The sequence below is a fragment of the Leiobunum rupestre genome, chromosome 4, assembly GCF_980474605.1.
Source record: "Leiobunum rupestre chromosome 4, qqLeiRupe1.1.hap1, whole genome shotgun sequence".
Taxonomy (NCBI): domain Eukaryota; kingdom Metazoa; phylum Arthropoda; class Arachnida; order Opiliones; family Sclerosomatidae; genus Leiobunum; species Leiobunum rupestre.
The window spans coordinates 33544894-33569334 of NC_143387.1; the positions used below are offsets into that span (position 1 = coordinate 33544894).

At 34.7% G+C, this 24441-nt stretch overlaps 1 protein-coding gene across 3 annotated transcripts in view; it reads right to left on the bottom strand.

Moving 5' to 3' along the window:
* Window positions 1-23629, bottom strand: part of LOC149947487 (uncharacterized) — a 47498-nt gene extending 23869 nt beyond the window's left edge. For 2 of the 3 annotated variants that reach the window (XR_016480332.1, XM_090171855.1), the window contains exons 1-2: window positions 23033-23629; window positions 2885-2983 (exon numbers count right to left, since the gene is read on the bottom strand). Coding sequence is in view for 2 of the 3 variants with exons in the window: in XM_090171855.1 (XP_090027981.1) it covers window positions 2885-2950 (66 nt within the window). In the remaining variant the exon portion in view is untranslated. Of the gene's footprint in view, window positions 1-2884; window positions 2984-6445; window positions 6715-23032 lie in introns of those variants that run through there. The other variant, XM_090171856.1, reaches the window with a different exon arrangement.
* Between the last annotated feature and the right edge of the window lie 812 nt (window positions 23630-24441).

Genomic DNA, 24441 nt, shown 5'->3' on the forward strand with positions numbered 1-24441 from the left:
TGTTCCCGGCGGCGGGGTTAGAGTCGATTGTGAAAGCTACCCCCGAAGGCCAATATTAGAAATGGCACGTGCATTTGAAAGTGAGCCCTGCGAGGCATCGAAATCATTCTTCACGAGAGAGAGAATCTGGTATGGTTTCTAATAACGTAGATGTTCTTCTGATGGATAATAATTTCATAATGCATTTAGGAAGATTACAGCGGTGAAGAACGCCCCTTTTCGCTGGTAGATGTTTCGATTTCAACCGCGGAGGTATACGAGCATCAGATTTGGGAGACCAGTTTCGCCGATAACCCTCGCGAGTCTCGCCTTTTACTTATTGCGAGTGCTTGTAACAAAAAGATCGCTTCTTTAGCATATCAATGAATAGAGTTTCTTTCATGGTTTTCGCCGGAGTATTGAAAAACATTTTCCTGTTGGGAGTGTATTTCGTTCTTTATGCCAGTTAATTGTTGCACTTCCTGGTGTTTCATTTTCATTATTACTGATACCGTCTGCTTTTCGTAATTCCGATAAACAAACCATATTCTGGGTGGCTATACTTTATTTTTAAAGAACCAATATTTTTTCTTTCAAATTTAATTTTAAACTGCACTTATTAACAAAACGTTAAACTTGATTATGGGTATTTATAAATTATTTTTTATTTTAACTGCCTTATTTAAAAATTATTTATTATTTTAACTACCTTATTTAAAAATTATTTATTAATTTAACTGCCTTATTTAAAAATTATTTCTTATTTTAACTGCCTTATTTAAAAATTATTTATTATTTTAACTGCCTTATTTAAAAATTATTTATTATTTTAACTACCTTATTTAAAACTTATTTATTATTTTAACTGCCTTATTTAAAAATTATTTATTAATTTAACTGCCTTATTTAAAAATTATTTATTATTTTAACTACCTTATTTAAAAATTATTTCTTATTTTAACTGCCTTATTTAAAAATTATTTATTATTTTAACTGCCTTATTTAAAAATTATTTATTATTTTAACTGCGTTATTTAAAAATTATTTATTATTTTAACTGCCTTATTTAAAAATTATTTATTATTTTAACTGCCTTATTTAAAAATTATTTATTATTTTAACTGTCTTATTTAAAAATTATTTCTTATTTTAACTGCCTTATTTAAAAATTATTTATTATTTTAACTGCCTTATTTAAAAATTATTTATTATTTTAACTGCGTTATTTAAAAAAAATTTATTATTTTAACTGCCTTATTTAAAAATTATTTATTATTTTAACTGCGTTATTTAAAAATTATTTATTACTTTAACTGCGTTATTTAAAAATTATTTATTATTTTAACTGCGTTATTTAAAAATTATTTATTATTTTAACTGCGTTATTTAAAAATTAGTTATTATTTTAACTGCCTTATTTAAAAATTATTTATTATTTTAACTGCCTTATTTAAAAATTATTTATTATTTTAACTGCGTTATTTAAAAATTATTTATTATTTTAACTGCGTTATTTAAAAATTATTTCTTATTTTAACTGCGTTATTTATAAATTATTTCTTATTTTAACTGCGTTATTTAAAAATTATTTATTATTTTAACTGCGTTATTTAAAAATTATTTATTATTTTAACTGCGTTATTTAAAAATTATTTATTATTTTAACTGCGTTATTTAAAAATTATTTATTATTTTAACTGCGTTATTTAAAAATTATTTATTATTTTAACTGCGTTATTTAAAAATTATTTATTATTTTAACTGTCTTATTTATAAATATATTTCTTATTTTAAATGTCTTATTTATAAATATATTTATATTTTTTTATCTGAAATATATTTCTAAACTGATATAAAATTGCATTCCATTTACTAAAGTAACTGTAAGAGTTTTCAAAATTAACTATTTTAATTCCAAAGAATATTTCGTGATTGACAAGATATTTCTTCAGTTTGAAATGAAGTATTAAATCGAATTTACTTAAAATAATTTCAGACAAAATCAATAAACAGTTTCCTAACAATAAAAATATCACAAATTCAATAATTACAAAAGTTAAGAGCTTCTCTTCAGTTTACGAATCAATAAAATATATAGCTTTAAACAAATAGTTAAAAACTAATAAACTAACTCTAAATTAACTTTTAAATAGTGTAGTACCGAACTCTAAATTAACTTTTAAATAGTGTAGTACCGAACTCTAAATTAACTTTTAAATAGTGTAGTACCGAACTCTAAATTAACTTTTAAATAGTGTAGTACCGAACTCTAAATTAACTTTTAAATAGTGTAGTACCGAACTCTAAATTAACTTTTAAATAGTGTAGTACCGAACTCTAAATTAACTTTTAAATAGTGTAGTACCGAACTCTAAATTAACTTTTAAATAGTGTAGTACCGAACTCTAAATTAACTTTTAAATAGTATAGTACCGAACTCTAAATTAACTTTTAAATAGTGTAGTACCGAACTCTAAATTAACTTTTAAATTGTGTAGTACCGAATTCTAAATTAACTTTTAAATAGTGTAGTACCGAACTCTAAATTAACTTTTAAATAGTATAGTACCGAACTCTAAATTAACTTTTAAATAGTGTAGTACCGAACTCTAAATTAACTTTTAAATTGTGTAGTACCGAATTCTAAATTAACTTTTAAATAGTGTAGTACCGAACTCTAAATTAACTTTTAAATAGTATAGTACCGAACTCTAAATTAACTTTTAAATAGTATAGTACCGAACTCTAAATTAACTTTTAAATAGTGTAGTACCGAAATAAGCCTATGAGTTTTGCGCCTTCTTGCTCGAAAATGAATTTGGCAAATAAAAATTCATTCATAGGTTTTCTTTTAATTACGTTTGAAAGTCTGGCTAATTAAAAAGCAAGAACAGAATGAGCTTACCGTGGTGGCGAATCCTATTGTGAAAACAACGAGATGCGAATAGGCTAAACACGTCCTCGCATCCATCCTGCAACAATCAGTCGCTGCTTCCACGCGACGCTGTAATTGAAAGAGAAAGTGTCCATTAGACTGCGCCAACTGCGCGCGAAGGTTCAGATTGCGTAGAGCACGCGGTTCAAGGATGACGCTTCGTTCGTCTTTCAAATCTTTTTGCCAATTAAAAATATTTCTTCTAGGATGTCGGGGAAAGTTTTAAGGCCAGCCAAATTGGGGTTAAGCCGTTTCTTCCAAAGATTCTAACGTAATAAAGGTCGCCCTTTATTCCGATGTATAGGTAGATATACTTTTTACCGCAATTTTGCCCCTCTCTTATGTAAGGTCACGGATAAAAAGGGGGATAACGGAAATGTTTATTTATAAATCATTCATTGTAACTCGAGCCTTAGCTGAAAGGTTTTGAAAGCGCTTTTAAAAAATATACGTTTTGTCGTTGCGGGAGTAAAATATTTTATATTTTGTTAAAAATTAATTGTTTTACCCATTTATTTTTTATTATTAGGATATAGTTAAATTATTTAAAATCTGCAAAAGGAAAGGAGTTAGTAACGAGTCGCGCAAAGAGTAGCTCCCATTCCATTTATTTTAAAAGAGTTAATTTTTTCCGTAAAGATATTGAAAACCGAGTATTTGAGAGTATCGGATATTAAGGGTCAACCACTTTTTTATCTCGGTATAGATTTTACATTTTCATTGCGAAACTCACTTCGGAAGATATCAATAGAGAGGTTGAAAATGGAAAATTGCATTTCCTGTCAATTTCAAAATAAATGCAATATTTGAAATCACGAGTAATCCAAGTATATACGGTATATTCAATCCTTTGCCAAATGAAGTATTTAGAGAAATTACGTCAGGGAATTACCATTATTTATAACCATAACCGAAAAAAATTCGTGATGTAACTATACGTTTTAAAGCGATGTTCATTTCGTAAATTCAATATGATTTTCGGAGCTCACGAAACATTCGCGGCAATTTCACGCTTATCTAGCTCTCTCTTTTTTGTGATTGAATAGACACCGAACACGCGTTGTTTTTGATTTTACGGTCTTCATTTGTTCCTTCATTTTTTTGTCCGCTTTGAGGATTAACGGCTTTCAATCGACCGTATTTGGCCTTTGAAAAAGGACTAGTCGCTCGCGCGCGGTGTCATTTCGAAGACTTCTGGTTTGACCTTTCGTCCTCCGCGGTAACTCTTTATAATGACCGGAAAACAATGGCCCTTCGCGCTTGTAAAATTGTGCCGAAGTAACTTAGCCTTGAAATTATGGAAAGTGTTTCCTCCTTTACGAGTGCTCGCCCGAAAACAAACTTTAATTTAGTGTCATCCCAGACCCTGAAGTTTTTATAACTATATATAATTTAGCGTACATTCGTGGTAAGAATTTTTCGACGCCATGATTGCGCTCTTCGACACGACGTTTCATTGTTTTCAAATATGTCTCTATAACGTTATCCTACAGGGACATATCTTAATTCGTTTTAAAGTAATAGGTAGTGATTAAAACCAAAAAATCCGGTATCTTCCCATTGCGCCGAATCCCATTCGACCGAATTCCGCCAATGTTTTTGATGAAATTAGCCCAAAGGCGGGTTTTGTATTATTCTAATCGACCGACGCAATATTACAATTGAGCGACCGCAAAAAAAAAGTTTTTCTTTCTACTCATTTTGATTTTTTATGGAAGCGTTTTAATATATTTTAGGTTAGGTTAGGTAACACTGCATGCTGTTCTGACAGATGCTGAAAAGGATAAAACCGAATCCTAAATCAGCCCAAGTGCGGCTTTTTCGGTCGAATGGGATTGGGTTGGGTCGAATGGGATTCGGCGCAATGGAACAGATTCAAAATCCTGCCTAGAACATTAATATCTTTTAAATTTCTATATATATTTAAATCAATTACCCTCATAATTTTTATCAATTTAATTACCAGCTTGTATTTTTAAGAAAACGATATTCCCAAGAGCGAACACACCGTGAATCATTTTTCCGTATATCCGCTTAAACGTAAACATAAGAAATAATTTCTCACGATGAAAATAAATATACTTTAGAATACAGTCAAAAATAAATTTCTTAGATTGTAAAATATAATCGTAAAATGACAAAGAAAACAATTGAATAAGAAACGTAATGAGTCTTACCTTGGCAAAGAAAACCTTTTAAAGTGATATAATGAATTAATGTAGAAGCGCTCACTTTCGCGCACTACGCTCCATGATCATACACTCTTTTGGCAAACGAAATTACGAAACGGGAAGATTGGAACGAAGTGAGAGAGAGAACTTTTTCTCTCAAGCAAAATCGCAAAAAGGAAAAGCGTTCAAAACTTCGCGAAGGCCGAAAGTTGAATATGAGGAAGAAACGTTGAAGAAACGAAAAATCTGTTCTTTCGGAAGATTCTCGTTAGGAGAATTTCACGGATGACTTACATAATGTAACGATAATGTCTAGCGGATTCCCCCCTCCCCTTTCCAACTCCACCCCTGAAAAATGACTCGGTTTCTCTACACGTCAAAGACCCATCGAGACGGTAAATATAGATTGGACTCGACGTATAGCTTCATACTTGACCAACTTGACCTCTGGATGAATTTCTCTTCATTCTTGTACCGTATATCGATGTCTCGCCGAAAAATAAAATAGCGCGTCTTGTAGTTTATCTCGTATATGAACTTGGTGTTTATATTTATCGATTGGTTCCGCTTCCTATTTTCGCCTGACGTATCTTGATTGCAATAAGGATATACGCGCTGAAAGAACAATTTTGACAGCTTTATCGCAATGACGATTTTGACTAATGTGAGCGTATTTATCTCCAGTCAACGCGTATTTTACGTTTAAATTAACGAATATTTTTCATATTTACGGTGTTTTAATTAATAAAAAAATTTATTTAATTATTTAATTAGAATTAGGCAACACAAAATAATAATGTTGAATATTCGTGTTGGAAAAATTCGTTTCGAATACTTCAAATAAATGCTATAAATCTTCGACGATTTAAATATTTTCAAAGGGTCAAAGTTTCTCCTTTTCTTCAAAATTTAAAGGAGTGTATGTAATTCGCGGTTCCCAGGGCAAAAATATTCAAAGAATTTTAGCCGCAATTTGGTAAATTCTTCCGAAAAAGCGAAAGGAACGTTCAAATGGCGATAATTTGAATGTAAATAAATGAAGTGTAATTTCTCCAAACCTTTCTTTCTCGCTTTGGCGGTGTAGGTAAATTCCGGCAAATGGAGGATGATTTACGATTAAAACACTTTGACTGAAACAAATTTCGCCTTTCGGCCTTTTCATCGTATTTACCAAACGGACGGGTTCCCGCGCTAACCTCCTTTTTTCCCAAAATCATAGACCACCAGTCATGGCAAAAAAAAATAAATAAAAAGGGTTCGCTGATATTTACATATACGACAACGTTAAAATGGTTTACGCTTTTCGCGTTTCTTTCCTAAATCGGAGAGTATGTACTTTAAAAAAAACTGATTCCCATACGCGCGGCAAGCTTCGAAACACCGGCCGGCTTCGTCGCTTCTTCAAGGTTAGGTTCGGGAGGAGTTAATTCTTCTTTTGGCAAATAATGAGACACCAAACCCGTATATTTCGCGGTTTACCTGCATTTCCCAAAATACTGTCATAGTCTATTTATATCGTTTACTTCTTTCAACGAATTTTTATTCTCTTAGATTTGGGAAACTTCGCGACTCCGAAACGTATACTCCCATCCGAACGTCTCGAAAACTTTGGTTTAGGTACGTGGTTGCGTTTGGAATTTGCATTGAACGATTAGAGTTAGATTCAGTCTTCTGTTTATTCTAGGTTTTTTTACGTAACCTCTAAAAACAATGGTGTTTACTTTAACTGGTTTTTTTTCGCTCATCTGGATCATTAACATTTTGAAAATCAATTCTTTTCAACCCCGGAAATGGTATTCTAACGGAAAAGTACAACGGGGTTAATGTTGCATTCTTAAGCGTTGTCAATTTGCATATTGAATCGGGTCTCTAAAAATACCTTTACGCCGCGTTCCGATCATCATGCGCATTTAAATATGTATTGTTTTATATAAAACGTCTGGCCTTTATGTAAATTATAAGTCGGTATATTATTAATTTTCACCTAATTTAATTGAGTTTGAATGCATTGAGTAATACCATTTTAAATTATCGTATTAGATAATGTTTTAAACGTAAAATTATTTCATTATGGGATGTTTTGTAGAAAATAACTATATTTTCCATAACTGTGGCGTAAGTTTTGCAATAATAACAAAACATTGTTAAAACTTCATCTTGTAAAAAGAAATATATAAAACTTGATAATTTGAATTTTTCGTGCGTACGTCCAATTTTTCGCTGACGAAATGATTGTATTCGAATGAAATTGCGGGACGTTGAAAATTGAATTGACAGACAATGCGATGTCGGTTAGGGAGGATAGCAATAGCCGGTTATTACCGAATTACCTTTCCTTACGTTTTATCGAGTGGTTGACTGGTCTTTCGACAGTCGAATCAGTTAGTCTGACAAGTGGAGAGGATAAAATGGGATATTTTTAGAATATATAACGGCGAATTAATGTCCGGGTGTTTTTGATCAGATAAGCAAGAACGGGAAGCGTTTTCTTCCGAATCGACTCCCTCTCGTTATCGAACGAATTTATCTTCTTTTTCACGAAAAAGTCAAACATCGGCAACTTCTTCCATTATCCCGAGAGACAAGACAGTCAGCTGGGTTTTTTTAAGCTTTGTCGAAATAAAAACAGCGGAATTTCCTTGTTATGATAATTTGAGAGTTTTTAAACAAAGGAGACGATGGCAAAAAAAGAACATTCGTAGACTGTCATTTACATTTACTAAACTTAAAAAATGTCTTGCCTCGACGTTTCAGTTCTATTTGTTCGACGATTTTCGTATATAATGATTACCAGATTACGTTAACTGGAAACTATTTCTCTATTATAGTAAATTCGACTATTTTTCCTCTGCATTTCAGTTTTATTTATTCGACCATTTTCGTACAATGATAACAAAATTACGTTAAATGGAAACCTACTTTTTATTGTAGTAAATTTGACTAATCTTCCTCAAATTTAGTTTGAACTATATTTAGTATGATATAGTACAATACGATTTAGTTTGATTAGTTTATTATGTTATACCGGTTGTTTTCAATTTATACTTGAAATAAAATGATTTTAGATAAGTTAGAAAGTTTTTGAAATAAATATTGACAAAATATTTAAAAATTCGAAGTTAAAATCGGGGAATTTTATATTTTATGTGTTTTGGACACGTAAAATCTGATAATTATCATAAATTTATCGTGATAATATTTCGAATACATCATAAAAATATAAAAATTATAAAAACCCATCAAGTTTTTAATTTTTTTATCGAAATTTTAGCGAAACAATGTTCAACTCGACAACGTAGTCGGAAGAACTCAAAATCAAGCACCGTGAGAGCATTCTTCCCAATGTACGATACCGGTAACGTTACCGTAATCAACGGAAAATTCCGGAAAAAAACAATTGAATTTTTCGGTGAGGAGGGTAGAGGGGGGGGGGGGTAACCTTTGAAGGTATTTCAAGAATTAAGTCTAAATTAATTCATCGTCATGCTTGGCTCATTTCTGGTATAATTCTGAGTTCCTCGTAACACCGGCCTCCAGAAACTGAATTACTTATATGAAACAGTCAGAGAGGAAGAATTAAGTGGCACTTGGTTCGATTTTTGGCAAATTAGAGTCGATTATTCAACCTGGCCGCTCGACCATTTCCCCCTCCTCCCGAGGGTTGAAGAATGAAATAATGGCGGGACGAGTGACCTTTGACCCTCGCCGAGAATTCGCCATTACACGCGCGGCATCACGTAATAGATGATTAGCCTGCCCCTTTGTTCGAGGCGCCACGAATCGAGTCTGCTCCCGCGTGATTGCGTAAATTGCCCTTCTCGGACGCACCTCTACGATCTATAATAGTTTTTCGAAGTTCGACGTAATGTATTTTAAGAAAATTACAAATCTATCTCTCTTTCTCAATCTCTTCTGTATTTGTATGTGGATAAATTCCGAATCACGCGCTCGATCTTTCATTGTGCCGCGAAATCATTTTTATCCCCGGTGGGTTTTTCATCGGTGTGTAATTTTGCGGTTAAGGGCCCTTTTTACTGTCGGAAATGACTGGGTATGGGCCAACTTCGATTTCCGTAATTGCGAAAGGATAAATTGAATTAATGACATCCCTACCACACTACGTTCGTGTACATTCAAGTAGTGTCTAAAATGAGAGTACTGGAAACGTAATTTACTATAGTTTTTGACATGGATATATCCGGTGGAGCCCCTTTCATAATCAGCTAGGCAAGGTATCTACATAACCTCAAATTAGCTAACGAAACGTATGGCGTATGTCGCGATATTGCAATACTTTCAGTTTAGCTAAACGAACACCTTAATATCGTTAAATAATTATATTTTATTTATAAATTAAATAAAACTTAGACTGTCGCTGCTAATTTGAACAAACTTATTTTATTATTCCTTTTCAAAAACAATACTTAATAAACTTTTACCACTCAAGCCAGGTACATTCGGTGTCATAAGCCCTGGTCAGGGGCTTACCATTTAAGTAGATGGGGGGTGGAAACGCCAAAAAATGGTTTTGAAAGTTGATAAAATGGCCGACTTGGCAAAATGGAGTTTTTGGTGTCCTTTTTTTAGGAAGCATTTTTTCCAAAAAAAAATAAACTTTTTGCCAAGTGAATCAGAAAAATCAATAGAGTTGGCGAAACAAGGTTTCTTCCCGTAAATGAGGGGCTTTTTGGAAATTTTAGGTGGCGCTTCAGAAATGTTTCGGGTGGCTCTAGCGGCGCCACTGGGTACATTGTGGCCTCAGAGGATGGGTGGGGTCGCCATCCTAATTTCGTCTTCATTCGCTTTCTTCCGCGTGCATTCGTATTGAACGCGATTCACGATGTCCTAATCGGAAGATCCAACCGCGCGTTCTTTCTCGTTCACGCCAATATAGTACGCTTTATCAATTAAAAAAAAACACAATTTCAAGGCTAGGTGCCCTTCAATTTCTAGGAGAGCACGATTTCCCGAAAACGAATTTCAACTTAAGACCTTTTTACCTCCAACGGGTTAATTTCTTAATATCAATCCGCGAGCGCGCAAGTTAAGAAAAAACAACAATTTATAAACGGTCACATTTACTTTCAACGTTAATTACGAACAAAAGTGTTCAGATTTGAAGACGGCCACGTCCTTTTAGCGCGAAAATTTCTCCGCTAAATTTGGAAAGTGAGTTTTGAAAGGGGTAATTTCGCCAGTTACGGGCCAGTTGACTTCATTACACCTCTGTTTGAAAATCCCCCGAAGCAATAATATTTAGGACCAAAGAATAATAAGCTTTGTTTGTCGTCACTAGAGACCCTCGTAGTCAAGGTCAGCGCCGATTCAAATTTTCCGGGGACTTCACGCTCCCTTTAACACCGCGAAAGATTAGAATTCTTCTCAGTTTTGGGACTATAAAATGCTAAAATAGGAAACGGTACGTGTTTTTACGAGAGAAGTCTATTGTTCGACCTATAGAAATCCCAACGGAGATTTCCTACATTGCAATTTTTATTTGGCGCTGTTTTGGCCCGATCAAGCGTAACGGATTTCTTTGACGAAGGGTCCCCCGTAAGTTTACGTATATTTTAACGTTAATATTCAACGTCAGACGTCTTCCTATAATGATGCGCATGCAGTAATCTGGGTTGGGTCTCGCGAATTATTTCATTGTTTATATTAAAATGAATGAATGATTTAATTCGAAATAGTGACGCTATTGTGGCACCGAACATAGTACCCCAAATACTAGATCCTGTTCGATTTATGTTTAATACGTATTAATTGAAATATAATTCCACAAATTAGCAGGCACTTTTTGTATAGTATGTAAAGTCATTTTATTTGAAATAGGGAAAAAATTATGTAGTTTTGATGTTGTAATTAAATTGAAGTTCTATTTAAATACTAATATACACTTCTAACAATTAGATTTCATGGTTTTTACTATGCCAATTAGAACTGTCATTATTTTTAATTTAAATCAAAGAAACTGTTGGCAGTAAACTTAAAGTTTATCTTAAGGCTTAACACAGCTATGATTTTCAATATAATAAAAAATACTTCTTTAAAATGTACGCATTTATTGAAAAGTAGACCAATTCATATTTACAAATCGGTCTGAAAGATTTGTAAATACGTTTTTTGGTTAAATAAATATGTAAAATTTAGCGAAATAATCGTTTAAATTATCTATAACGTTTATCTTAATGTACACATTTTTAACTTAATTTTGTATTGGCAAAAGTAGTATATTTTTATACAATATCACGAATTTTACTTTTGAAATAATAAAATGAAATAAATAAAATAAGAATATTCTTTTCATTCGTTTCTGTATTAGATATAAAATTCAACTTTGAAATTGAACTTATTGAAAGTTCAAGAACGCATTTTCCGCATTTCAGACTTGTGGATAACATTATCTCGGTAACTTGTACTAGCCTATATAATATTTTAAATAAAAATACTAGCCGTAAAGATATCGAGTTTATAGTACCGGCGTAGACTCGTAATTCTAGTCGGCTCCGGCCAGCGCGGTGTAGGTCACAACTGCTAATCCGAAATAAACCCAATAACCGAATCACCTTTATCTGGGATTATTCGCGTCACCCGAATAGTATATAGATACTGTTAATTCCACGTAGATATTATATATTCCCCTTGTTTTTGACCTTGTAACTTTAATCCTAATCTCGAATAAACTGGCTCCTAATCAATGTCGCATTACAGTAAAAGTCTTTTATGGCTGCCATCAAATCTGAAGAATATTTTATCGCTTCGTAAGAGAGAGAGAGAGAGAGAGAGAGAGAGAGAGAGAGAGAGAGAGAGAGAGAGAGAGAGGGAGGCAAATCTCTGCCCACGTGAGGAACCTGGTCACCGGTGACTTTCCAAAAACTGGCGTAGCACCCAGAAAGGTCCCGTTATTTCGAGGATGAATCGTGCTAAAAGTGAATAAATCGCCGAATTCATTCTGTCCGATCAGAGCGAGTTTTGCGAAAAGTTCAACGCACGAATGCCTTTCCACTCTTCTTAGATGACACGTTCCGCTGAAATTCATTTTCTCATTCTCGAATTTAAAGTCATTTTATTTTGGATTACCCCGAGCTGCGGGCGATTTCGTATATAGTTTTTTTTAGCATCGTTTCGATCCGTTTTTGAAGAAAAACGATTTGATGGTAATTTTCCGCTACGCGAAGGAGACGCTCTCGGAATGAGTCTCCATTGAAGCGTGTATGTATACCGCCTGCCGACGCTCTCAGCTCGGAAATTTGTTCCCGCGAGGTGCCAAAAATGGCGACTATTATTTCGTATCAGTTTATCTCATTGTTCGCCGGCTACGTACTTTAGACGTGATAGATTGCCACCCTTGTAGTGTTAAGATTGAAACGCGTAATTATAGCCACCAGCTCTCCGCTATAGCTCTGGCCATTCTCTCGATTCTCTTCCCGTTAAAAGCTATTTGGTTTCAATTATTTTTGCCCAGAATTCGGTGGACGTGGTATCCGTTTACATTTGATTACGGGTTTTTGTTTTCTCCGCGATTTTTATTCCTGATAAATTTAATATTCAACGGGTAGAGTAAATTAAAACTCGCGCAACGTATCTGATTTTATCACGCTGATGTATCTCCGGCTTACATTTGGCTAGATTGATTAGCCTTTTAAGTATTTTGTTTCTTTCAACCATAGATATAAGAAATGTATATAAAGGTCTAGATAAATTTCGGGGCGTCTAAGCCTAACATAAAATACGGAATTGACACCTAGCAGACACCGAGGAAGGCACGTTACCAAGAGCGCGAGCTCTCTTAGCATTTTAGTACTAAGTGCTTGACCTTTCCGCAGGCCGTAGTCTTTAGACACCATCTGTTGGTGACTTTTAGTATAATTTTTAAGCAGGAGACAATGGCTCTCGCGACGATAGCACGAGCTTTCTTACCGATAGATAGCGTCTTATAAGGATAGCCTGCAGAAATTAGGCGTTTCTGCTAGCTGTCACCTCCGTATTCACTCCCTTTGAAATATTTTATCTAGACCTTTATATACATTTCTTATATCTATGCTTTCAACTTCTTGTTTTTGGTTCACGCGGGTGGTGCGTTGCTTTTCTTCGGAGTGTTATACCGAAATTACCGGTCATATTTTCTTACGTAATTTAACGAACATTGTTTGAAAATTTTTAATTTGGACGAATACTTGAAGTGGGCTCGGGATATGGGCTTGTTTTGGGTACTAAATTGAGATTCACAGGGTCGAGGTACAAATGGCTATCTCCATGGAATTATTTTCAACTCTAAAATTTTAGTTTTTCATTTAAAAATAAAAAATTCTTAAATTGAACCAAATTTCGGAACCCACGTGCTGCGTCTCTCAATTATCTCAAAAAATTACAAACGCGGTTATTAAATTTGTATACCTCTTCCTTACAAAAAAAAGGTTTTAATTTTTAGCTCCTAGGGTGGTATCATATGCTTCAACAACTGCAATTGTAAAGCCGAGTTCTTATTCGCTGGAATTGCGAGATCTCAAAAAGAAATTAATAGTAGCCCTATTTCCTACACGCGACGGGGTAAAATAATTTCGTTATAAATTCAATTAAACTTTCACTCCTTTAAATCAATTTTATCCCTTTAATAATTGAACAAAAGGTCGGCGTGCGTGTTGCGAAAGACGCGTATCCCAATTTGTTACTCTCGATAACTTTCTTAATAATGGCAGGAAATATCAAACTACGTAAATCCAAATAATTTGAAAAAGAAACGCGAAACACGCACGCGCGCTATCTCAAACGGTAGGAAGATATTTTCATCCGCGTTTGGAAACAAAGCTCGGTTTCCCTAATTATCGTCGTTATATTTAAATGGAAACAAAGAAGAACGCGCTTTCGAACCAGAAACAATTAAAACGTCGTCGGTAATTGGCAATTTAGACATGACAGGTGCGAAGTTTCCGTTTTATCCTCGAATCGCTTCGTTTACCGCGAGAAAACCAATAATTGGTTTCCCTTACACAATGCGCGAGCATTCGGTTTCCCTAGACAAAAAATTGAGGAAAAACTTAGGAGGGGGTTTGAATATGAGGGGAGGGAGAGCAAACACTTTTCTTGACGTGTCGTGCGAATACGACATTATCGATATATATATATATATATATATCGATATATATATATATATATATATATATATAAATATATATATATATATAAATATATATAACGTATGTATAAGAAGTTGTTGGCCCGAGAGGCTAAACTCTACTTAAACCTCTCGTAATCCACCTCCGTTGTTTGACATTCGGCGGGGTACAAAAAAAACGGGTGTAATATCTGCCAATTCCTTCTGCAGACAAGCGTACGTCTTAGCTAATATATTTTTTCCAGTCCAAAATGATTTTATTGGTAAAAGCTTTGGGAAATGGATAAATCTTCACGGGTCGCTACTTCTGACCGGCGCGAATCACGGATGATGGGGGGGGGGATGAGGGGGGGGCGAGTAACATCACGCACGATCCTATCGAATCCATTTTTCATTATATTGTTTTTTTCCACGGCGTCTGCTCGAATTTGACGCGAAATGTAGAAAGGAGAAAAAAGTGTACTCTCGTAGTAGATGATTTCGAGATCTACTGGGGTCTCAAGCGTGACCACTTTGTAAGTACGCTTTGGTTTGTAGTAATTCGTCTCTGGCAAAACAGATTGAGTAAGATCAATATAAAAGACCACCTCTTCATCATTCGGCGTCTTCTCGCGTCCTTTTCCCTATTTGCAGCTCTGGAGCAAAAGGTCCCGCCATTCTCACGGACTGACACATTTGCTCATTGACAGATTAGATTGCTCGCGTTTCTTTCATATTAAGCGTAGCGTATCTAAATAACAGTTTTTAGTAATTTTACGATTTTTTACCAACTTTTTTTTCGTATGATTCTTTTACCATCTGTTGTGATCTTTAAAGATGAGATTGTAAATACTAAAGTATTTAAAGATTATATATTTTACAATTAATGAAAACTTTATTTATTTTTAAAATCATTTTGATTTTACAATCTAATCTTTAACCGATTTTTATCGCGCATAAAGTTACGATATATTTTTGGAAATCGTTCGTGGCAAAAATGGTGGATCAATTTGATTTCAAAATTATTTCCGAAATTGGACAGATCCAATTTCAATCCAAACAGTGTAATATTGGATCCAATTCCAACGTATAAAATTCGACTTTATTCCGATTTTATCAAAATTATTTGCTCCAAAAGAAGTTGGATCCAAATTTAGGTTTCTATATTCGAATTCTGAAGTAGAATTTTTTAAGTTAAGCAATTTTTGTACAAGATCTTATAGGTTTCCAAAGTTTTCGTAAGCTAACTTAGTAGTTCCGAAGTTCCTTTTAGAACGCGTGTATGCTTAGCCTCTGAAATGACAAGACAATAGCCAAAGCGTTTAATATCGGAAGAGAAGATAAAATTGCAACCTTTCACGTACGTGATCATTTTAGTACTTTCCCTTTTCTATTGACGGTTATTCCAAAACTAGAAATGGCTTTTTATTGGCAACCCTTTTTTATACTCGTTAATTTTTTTAACATTCATTGTAAAATGTTGGGGTATTGTACGTCTTATAGTTGGGAATCATTTTGAAGGATCTGATATTTTGGTTCTTCTTTATGATTACTATTTTTCAGCTGATCCATCTCTAGCCCCGCACGCCGCCTCCAATAGCGAGTTTCACCACTTTGTGAATTATTCGAAAGTTATTACGATTATTATTCGGCTAAATTGAGTATGAGGACTTTTTTACTCCGATTGAAGAAAGTGAAAGTCAAAAACCTATCCTTCCACAGCCCGAATAAGCGAAGAATGGATTGGCGTTTTTCGTGAGACCTCTTTCCACCAAAACGGATTATGTTGCGTTGAATTTACGATGTTTACGTAAGAATTACGTCTTCATTAATAGGAAGATTCTATTCAAACTCGTCTCTTTTAAGAAATGTACATAACAAACCGTGAAATTTTATTTTACTCCAGAATTACCGCTGTATTTAGGTTCAAGGTAATCGTGAATAGAGGCGTTTCTGGCGGATAAATAAGGGTGGGAAAATTATATTTTTACATCCATTAATTGTTTTTAAATATCTACAAGCCTACCCTAAAAAATATTCGATAGAGTTGGGATAATCAGGTTATGAATCTCGATCGTACGTTGAATGTTCGAAAATCACTTTGTGTCTATCTATGGTACAATCGCTGAACTACATTATCGGGTTCATCAAATTTAAAAATTTTATAGTTATTTTCTTGTTTGATTATATTAATTCAAAATATTGAAATGTGGTAAGTAACGTAAAATATATTTCAAACGTTAAAAAATATATATTCGTTTCATCTTTTGGTGTTATATTAATTCAAAGGTCAAAGAATTTCAATTATTCAAAATATTGAAACATGGTAAGTAACTTAAAAGATATTTCAATTCAGAAAAAATTAAAAATATTCGTTATATATACACTTATAGATTGTTAACGATAACGTTTTTACTGGCAATCCAAAATCTAGCATTGTTCACGCATTAGCTTAAGTTAGGAAACAAATATAAACTTTTATCTTATTAAAAAGAAGTTGTTGGATCCAATAACCAAATATCGGAAACAATTTTCAAAAAGTGTAAATTTTTGAAATAAATGAAATAAAGTATTTCCTTTGACAATGCTGGGAGATCGAACTAAAAGTAGAAAACTAGCCAAGCCCTCGCCTTTGTTAAATAACTTTTCGAATAAGCGACCAAAATTGAAAATTGCACATCCGAGACGACTATCCTAGGGTCAAAAACCGCATATCGTGCTTGTCGCGTTAGTAACGCCACGGACCAAACGATACCTAGCTATATATTCTTACAACCATTATTGGCCGTATTTCGAGTTATTATTTTTACATCAAACTCAATTCTCAGGACCGCGAAACGGTGTAAATCTCGTGATTGACAACTACGACCGTGACCGTTTCGCGCGCCCTTTGTAGAACGTTCCTAAACGTCGAGGAATTGTTTTTAAAAACCAGAAGATGAGAAGAATAAGAAATTCTCGGGCACGCGACAAAATGGATTGATGTAAGCCGGCCCGAGAAAGGGTTAAACCAGTTTTCTCGTGCCTGTAATTTAGCGGGCGTGCGGATGTATTCAATTAGAGGAAATACGCGTTGCTGCCACGGACAAAATATTCCGATCGCGTCCTCGTCGGAGAAGGCGAACATTTTGTCGATTTCCTATTCCGTTCTCGGACCCATCGTGGCCAGGCATTTTTTAAACGTCAAAATTTCGTTTCTGTTGTCGGTTGACCCGACCAACGCTGAGATGGAAGGGGAACCGTTGGGGTCACTACATGATTTCCCTCTTTTTTTCGCGTCAGATCTCGATACACTTTTTCTCCGGAGCTTTTATTTTACCGGTTTTGAACTCAACGTGGCGTTGGCGTCGGGTGAGTTACCGAAACCGGAGACCTGACATCCCGAGAGGCATGTTGTTCGTGCTTTTACATAATTCAGTTATTACCAAGCGTTTCGTTCGGATACCATCTCCAACTGCTCAGCTAGACGAAAGTCGCCTCTTCTTAACCGCTCGGACTTCGACAACTCGCAGCGCGTTGGCCGAATGGGTTAAAGAGTCGCAATTTTAGTCTGGTAAACTCGTGGATTTTTTCAACGTAATCTATATTCGTGTCGGTTTTCGAAAGATAGGCTCCGACTTAAACTTCTTAACGTATCCGTTCCGACTTCCAAAAGACATTTTCTTCGAACGGAGCGAAAGGCCCGTGGAAGGCAGGACGGATACGTGACCAAATGCAAACGGCCGTCCAGCTTAAAAGAGTTCATTTGGGATAATTATTTTCTGGGAAGTTTGCGGTGGATATCGTAAAGTTCGTGTTAAAAAGATTGAGCGGATTTTTGGGAAAAAATGTACGCGGCATTACCGGTTTATTCATTTTCTCCTTGAAAAGTACGCGCTATAAAACTTAATAATAAGGAAATATATCGCTACTTGATTTATTAAATCCTCTTAAATTTATGAGTGTTCCATAAATTTGTCTAAATTATATTAAAAAAGAACTGTTTGGTAAATTCGAATATCGTTTGTTTTTAACTAATACCCCATTTAAAATTTTATCAATAATAAGAATTTATTTATAAGGGATAAAGAACGTAAGCTATTCTTATAAATCTATAGTAATAAATAACAATACAAAATACCAAAAAAAACGGCGTCGTTGTAATGCAAATACGTTTAAGGAGAATATTGACCTTTCCGCGTTTGCGGTAGGGAAAATGACAAGGGTCATTTCATGGCTAGAGTGAAAAAGGCGTGATTGGTAGCTCTAAAAAATAAACAACGATTCCAGCGTAATACAGTTATAAAATAAATGACAACTTTTAACTTTCGGCCACGGACTATCGCGTTTCATAATGCAGTTGAGTCGCTCCAAAAAAGCTTTTGTCGCTCCGCTCTCGAATGGCGCCGTTTCATTTTCAAATTTGTTCGTTTCTTGGCCGGTTTTTTCGGCGCTGCCCGTGATAAGTGATACGGTTTCTTATTTCCGGAGTTCGTTCCGGCTGTGGCACGTTGAGACCCAAAATTAACTCGAGGTCAAAGTATTGTAGATTCTCCTTTTGCGCGAATTGATATAATCGTTGTTTGTTTATTTTATTGAATTCCGACAAACGCTTCCCACCGTTGCCACGTAACGGTATTTACCTCTCCAATGTCAGTTTCGCTTCGTTTTTGAAGAAGAAAAACTTGTATCGAAACAATTTTCCCCTTCGATTCTTGAACTCAGCTTTTGTAACGTCCTTATTACCACAATCCAAATGTTTCGGGGCTCGGTGGATTTTATCGCCATTTTCACTGTATTTATTTTATAATCAAATAACTTTATTTGGACCAAATTTGTTCCCCCATACTGGAACTTGGTTACAACGTAGTTATGAAGAATTGGAAATTGAGAATAGCAAATTCGATTTTAATACGAATTTCAATGTTAAATATGAATAATAAAGTTGGGTGGCGGAGTGATTAGCTCGTTGCAATGAGTGAAAACTTGAGACCACTTCTTCCGCGTTGAGTTTGCATTTTGCTAGCCATGGGTTTTCCATCGAAACTTCGGTTTCTCCTTTCTAGGCTCACGCCTGAAGGGCTTGCCGCCACCCTCCTACGCAATATTTTATTATTTCAATATTATTATTATTATATACTTAAATATTTTGAAATATTTTGGTGGTTTGTACCACGATAGCAACGCAATATTGCATTATATTTCTCACATTTTTAAAACCCTTAAATATATCACGGAAAAGCACTAGAAATCGATCAACAGAACCTTTAACGTGACTTCGTCTTTTCAAAATGCATTAGGTTAACGTTCGCGTGTCAGGTAACTTTGGCGCTCTGTGCAAATCATACAGAGGTCAAATTAATTCAATTCGAATTTCATACGCATTTGGCGTAATATTTTAATCCCTAAATCACGATATTTCGGTGAATCTTCAATTCCAGAACCCCTTTGATACGTTCAACGCAATAACAGGCGTCCCTCTCAGAGATTCCGCCTCGAGAGAACATTCTTAAGACATTTTTGACACGTTAAGCGGCCCCCGGGCGACCCTCCCCCGCAGCGAGAAGTAGCCTAAAAAAACGCCCTTGAAATCTAGCATTAATTAGTGATGAAGATATTTCACGCCTCGAAACGTGAGACGACGATTAAGGCAGGCACTACGCCAGAATTCACGTTTTTGTTTTTAAAATCTTGGTCATATTTTTTAAACTTCTAGTTTATGCCCTTTGATACACCACGCTGATGAAGCGATTTGGAATAAGAACGATGTTGTGGTAAACATTGTCGGACATAAATTGCCCGTTTTCGGACTTTTAAGTCGTAAAAAGTGGCGTATTTCGGCGAATAGTTTGAAATATATGGGTTCACGGTGGGTACACGAAAATCCCTTTCACTAACACAGTTTCGCTAGTCGTGCCTCTCAGTTTCGAAATAATATACGCCATGCTCGGGGTATTTTACGAGTTCAAGCTACGCATTTTCGGGTTAACTGAAATAGTCAGCGTGTGAAAATAGTACAAACTATTGTGGTTTTTTAGTTTGAGCCAAAGGGTAAAATGAGGATTTCGCGCTAGACATTCTGGACACCCGTAACTCTTCTATCGAAGTAAACAGTGTTATATTTATGGATTTTTTTCAACGTACTGTATACCAAAGTACTTAAAATAAAGAGATCAGTGTAAGGGATGAAAGTTTTCATTCAGATTTCGCAATAACTTAGCGTTACATTTTGTTACTTTAAAAAATTGTAAAATTTTCAATAAGCCAATACTGAAATTTAAACAAGTTGTGAGGAGATTCAGAAGTATCTTTACGCGCGTGTATACATTTATCGACAGAAATAGGCGAAACAGACTATGATATCTTATTGGTGCCAAATTAGTTGTTCATATCAGATGTACCAATTAATTGGTCACCCTAATCTGTTCACACCTTTCCACTAAAATCGGTTTATATCCAATTTTAGTGAGTAGCGATAGTACGACAATTGTTCGCAAGAGGGAACTCACAATTTGGGTACCTTCAATGGGATTGTTTGTATTTTTACCGTTCCCTGGATTAAATTTAGAATTTAGGTTTAGTCCAGGGGTTTAAATAAGAATTTTTTAGAACTGCCAAAAGGCAAACTGAACCCCCAAAAGATAATTTCAATGAGCTATAAAAGCGCTGAATTCAGAATTTGTAGCAGACGAATATTTCATCAAAATTATGAGAGAAAGGGGCTGTAAATAAGTAACTTGGTTCGGCAAAATTGGCTGCGTTTGTCGATATGTACCGGAAAGACTCGTTGCCATCTCCCATAAGGTAATCAGCTTTTTTAAATCTGTCATACTTTTTTTGCGATAAATAGCACTGCCCAAATCCGATTTTATTTTTATTTCGAGATAGTCTGCAGACGACGGGTCAAAGTTTTCAGAGTTCCGAGGTCAATGAGGTTACGGGATAGCTTAATTTCAAATAGTTGTATATCTCAAACAAATTGTACACCCAATAAAAGAGTTCCGTGTTGGTCCAACCAAAAGTGTGACAATTAGTTTGATAAATTTCGTGGCTAAATTAATTGGCCTTTAAAAGTTGTATCGTTTGAACAGCCCTTTAGATTACTATTTTCATGGTGTTCAGTGTGAATCGCTTTTTTGGTGAAAAATATTTTTAAGGCGGAGATGAAATTCGTATATTATTGAAAAATGCCCAATAAGACATTTAAATTCGGCCTTTCGTACGACTGCGAGATAAGCGAATCGTTAGCTACAATGGAGTTTTAGTTATTTCCGTTTATAAACAATCTTATTTTTCATATTTATAAATTAAAATTTCCTTTAAAATATCTTACTTTTTTTAGTATTTCACTTTATAATCATAGATTGAAAACATTCTCACAATGTCAAAAATTTGCAGATTAAGTATCGCTTGCGTGAACGTGAACGTATGGACTTTTTCAAGATGATTCGAAACGGCTGGAAACGCATTGTGGAAACCACTACACGTTCGCGTTATGACCTTCCAAGCTTCAACTGTCTAATATTTGAAGGTAAGCTATTATATCTCCATTTCCTGAACCGTTTTAGATATCCATAAATTCGTCCTACAAGAGATGTAAATCGTTTTCATTCGTACAATCCTCTTTCAACAGACCGACCAGGACTATTCCAGAAACACGAGAGCTATCAGTTTCGACAGGCGTAACAAAGATGTTATTGTAGCGAAAGGATAACAATCAACGGCCAAAAGCGCCGTATAATACTCGAACTCTTCACTTTCCATCCGTAAGAAGAAGGTGATTCTGGCTCGGACACAAACACTTCCTTTCATAGAACGGTACTTTCTCAGTCGGCCCGATCTTCGCTAATAATACTCATTTAAACGTGGGCCATTTCGAGCGGAATCTTCCTTAATCATCGTAAACGGGTTAAAATTGACTAGTTACGACTTCTGGCTTCAAAATAGTATTTCTCTCCTTCTCAATATATTCTAAGAAAGCGAAACTATTATTTCCAGCGGGGGTTTTATAGTCACGAATCCTGGATTACATTATTTTTTTGGCCGAGGTACAAAGCGTACGCTTTATCGAAAGGGTTATTTCTCGCTTCTCTAAATCGATATTTGATAGTTTCTCGCCAACCAACGGTTTTTTCTACTTCTAAACGCTGTTAATATAACGTTTCGTTCGGAATGAACGGACTCTTCGCTCGACGACGTAGTCTCGAAAACTTTACGGTTTTTCTAGCCTCGATTATCTAACCAGGTGGGTCTAGGTTATTCTCCATCGACGCTAGTATTATTTTCTTTCAAAGGGAACCTTTTTGCCAAATTTGAAGATCACGCGTTTCCTATCCATGAATTATTAATGTGGGGCGCCAAATTTATCAAGGCCGTTGATTTCTTTTTCGCAAAAAAAAGAAATGATACTTTTTAACCTGCACGAGGAAATGAACTTTCCGATTTCGATATTCTTTTTTATCAGACCTTACAAAGAAATCAAATTATAGTTGAATATTATGTTTCGAGCGAATGCGTAAATTGCGGTACACGGTACGGTGTCCGCGGTCATTTATAAAATGGATTTTGTTTTCTAAATTATTGTAAAATCTACAAAACAATTTACAAAATCACAATATATTACTAATTGTCAATATATTAAATTTAAATATTTGTTTTGAATTTAACTTACTTCTCCCTCAAACCTTACCTCAATTTTAACAACAATTACGTTTGATAGTCAAGATTTTAAATTTACTGTTTCTTAAAATTTAAAAATACCGGTTCCAATATTTACGTGATTATATTAAAATATCTTTCTTAAATACAGCAACATTTTACTTAAAAAATTGGTATCAATTTATGAATAACGATGATAAACTAATTTCTTACCTTGAATGCAATTTCCAATGAAAAACTATCGAAACAGAAGGAAAAATCACAACTTTAATTTCTATTTAAATGGCAAAAATGTGTCGAAATAAATACTTTGAGATCAAAAGTTAAAAAATTAAGTAGAATGATAACTAAAGACCGCCCGAAGACTAATATAATATCGTCGCGAGAAATCGTCAATTTGGCGAATTCAAGGTTGTCGGTGGCTCATGCGAGTGATATCTGTGGAGCGAAAATGACGCAGTTCCGGACTGGCCGCGTTACCTTCATCTAGTGAGGAACAAGTGAAGAGTCTCCATGGATCTTGTCTGGCCCTCTCCTCCGTGAAGCGACGCGACTTGGGTGCAACCCCCCCAAAACCATCTCTCCCTCCTGTTCGCGTCTTTCGAGGAAGGGGCGAAAACGAATTCGAATAATCCGATATTAGCGACGATAGTCCAGTCGAACGCGGCTTCCGCGATCCACTTCAGAATTACCGTTCGGTTGACCCACTATGATAAAATTCAGTTGATTGGATTTTTTATTAACCGACGGACACTCGTTGGATAATTTCCGTTTCTTGAATCGTAAATAATATTTTTCGAATTTACATTTGTTATTTAATTATTTCTTCGTTCTTTTGTTAATCTTCTTTTGTTCAAATTGTACGGTCACCAATTATTTCATATATAAACAATTTTATCAAACAACCCTTTATTTCAAGGTAACACTACAGAGTTTAATTATTAAATACCAATAATAAAAGTGGCAAAATTAAGTAAACTTGAAACGGGGAATTTTGACCTATGAAAATCAATTCTTTGAATGGCAAAATAAAGGTCAAATTATTAAATAAGGTGTCAATATAGTTTTTAATACTAATACGTTTTAGATCGGATACGGGCGTAGTAACAAATAACATACTAAATTGCTACTAGTTCGTTCCACAGTTTTTAAAGTTAGATTTAACCATGGGAAACGTTTGTGGTAATAATTTTAAAGTAAAACAAAATAAGTGGTTTTCGTTCTTTCGCAATATTTTTAAAAATATTTTGATACTACAAAAGCTATATTTAATTTTATGAAATTTTCCGAAAAGTGTCGTAAGTACTTTTAACCTTTATTAGCCCCAATAAAAATATCAACGAAAATTATTTATCGTTAAAAAGTTCAAAAAAAATCAAACTCGGGTCAGTTGTCACGGGCAGCCGCCCAATAAGAATACGCGTTTAATATAGCATGGGAACGCAATATATATCGCGTCTTTGGAAGGTTGGTTTTTCAGTTTTTTCTTCCACGAAATGTTGATCGCCGAATATACATTACAACGAAGAGAGCGTATTTCCTCTTGGCAGGAGATGAGAGGGCCCGATATAGAGAAGCCATTTTGTTTGCAAATTCTTTCTGGAATGGAATCTAGTATATTA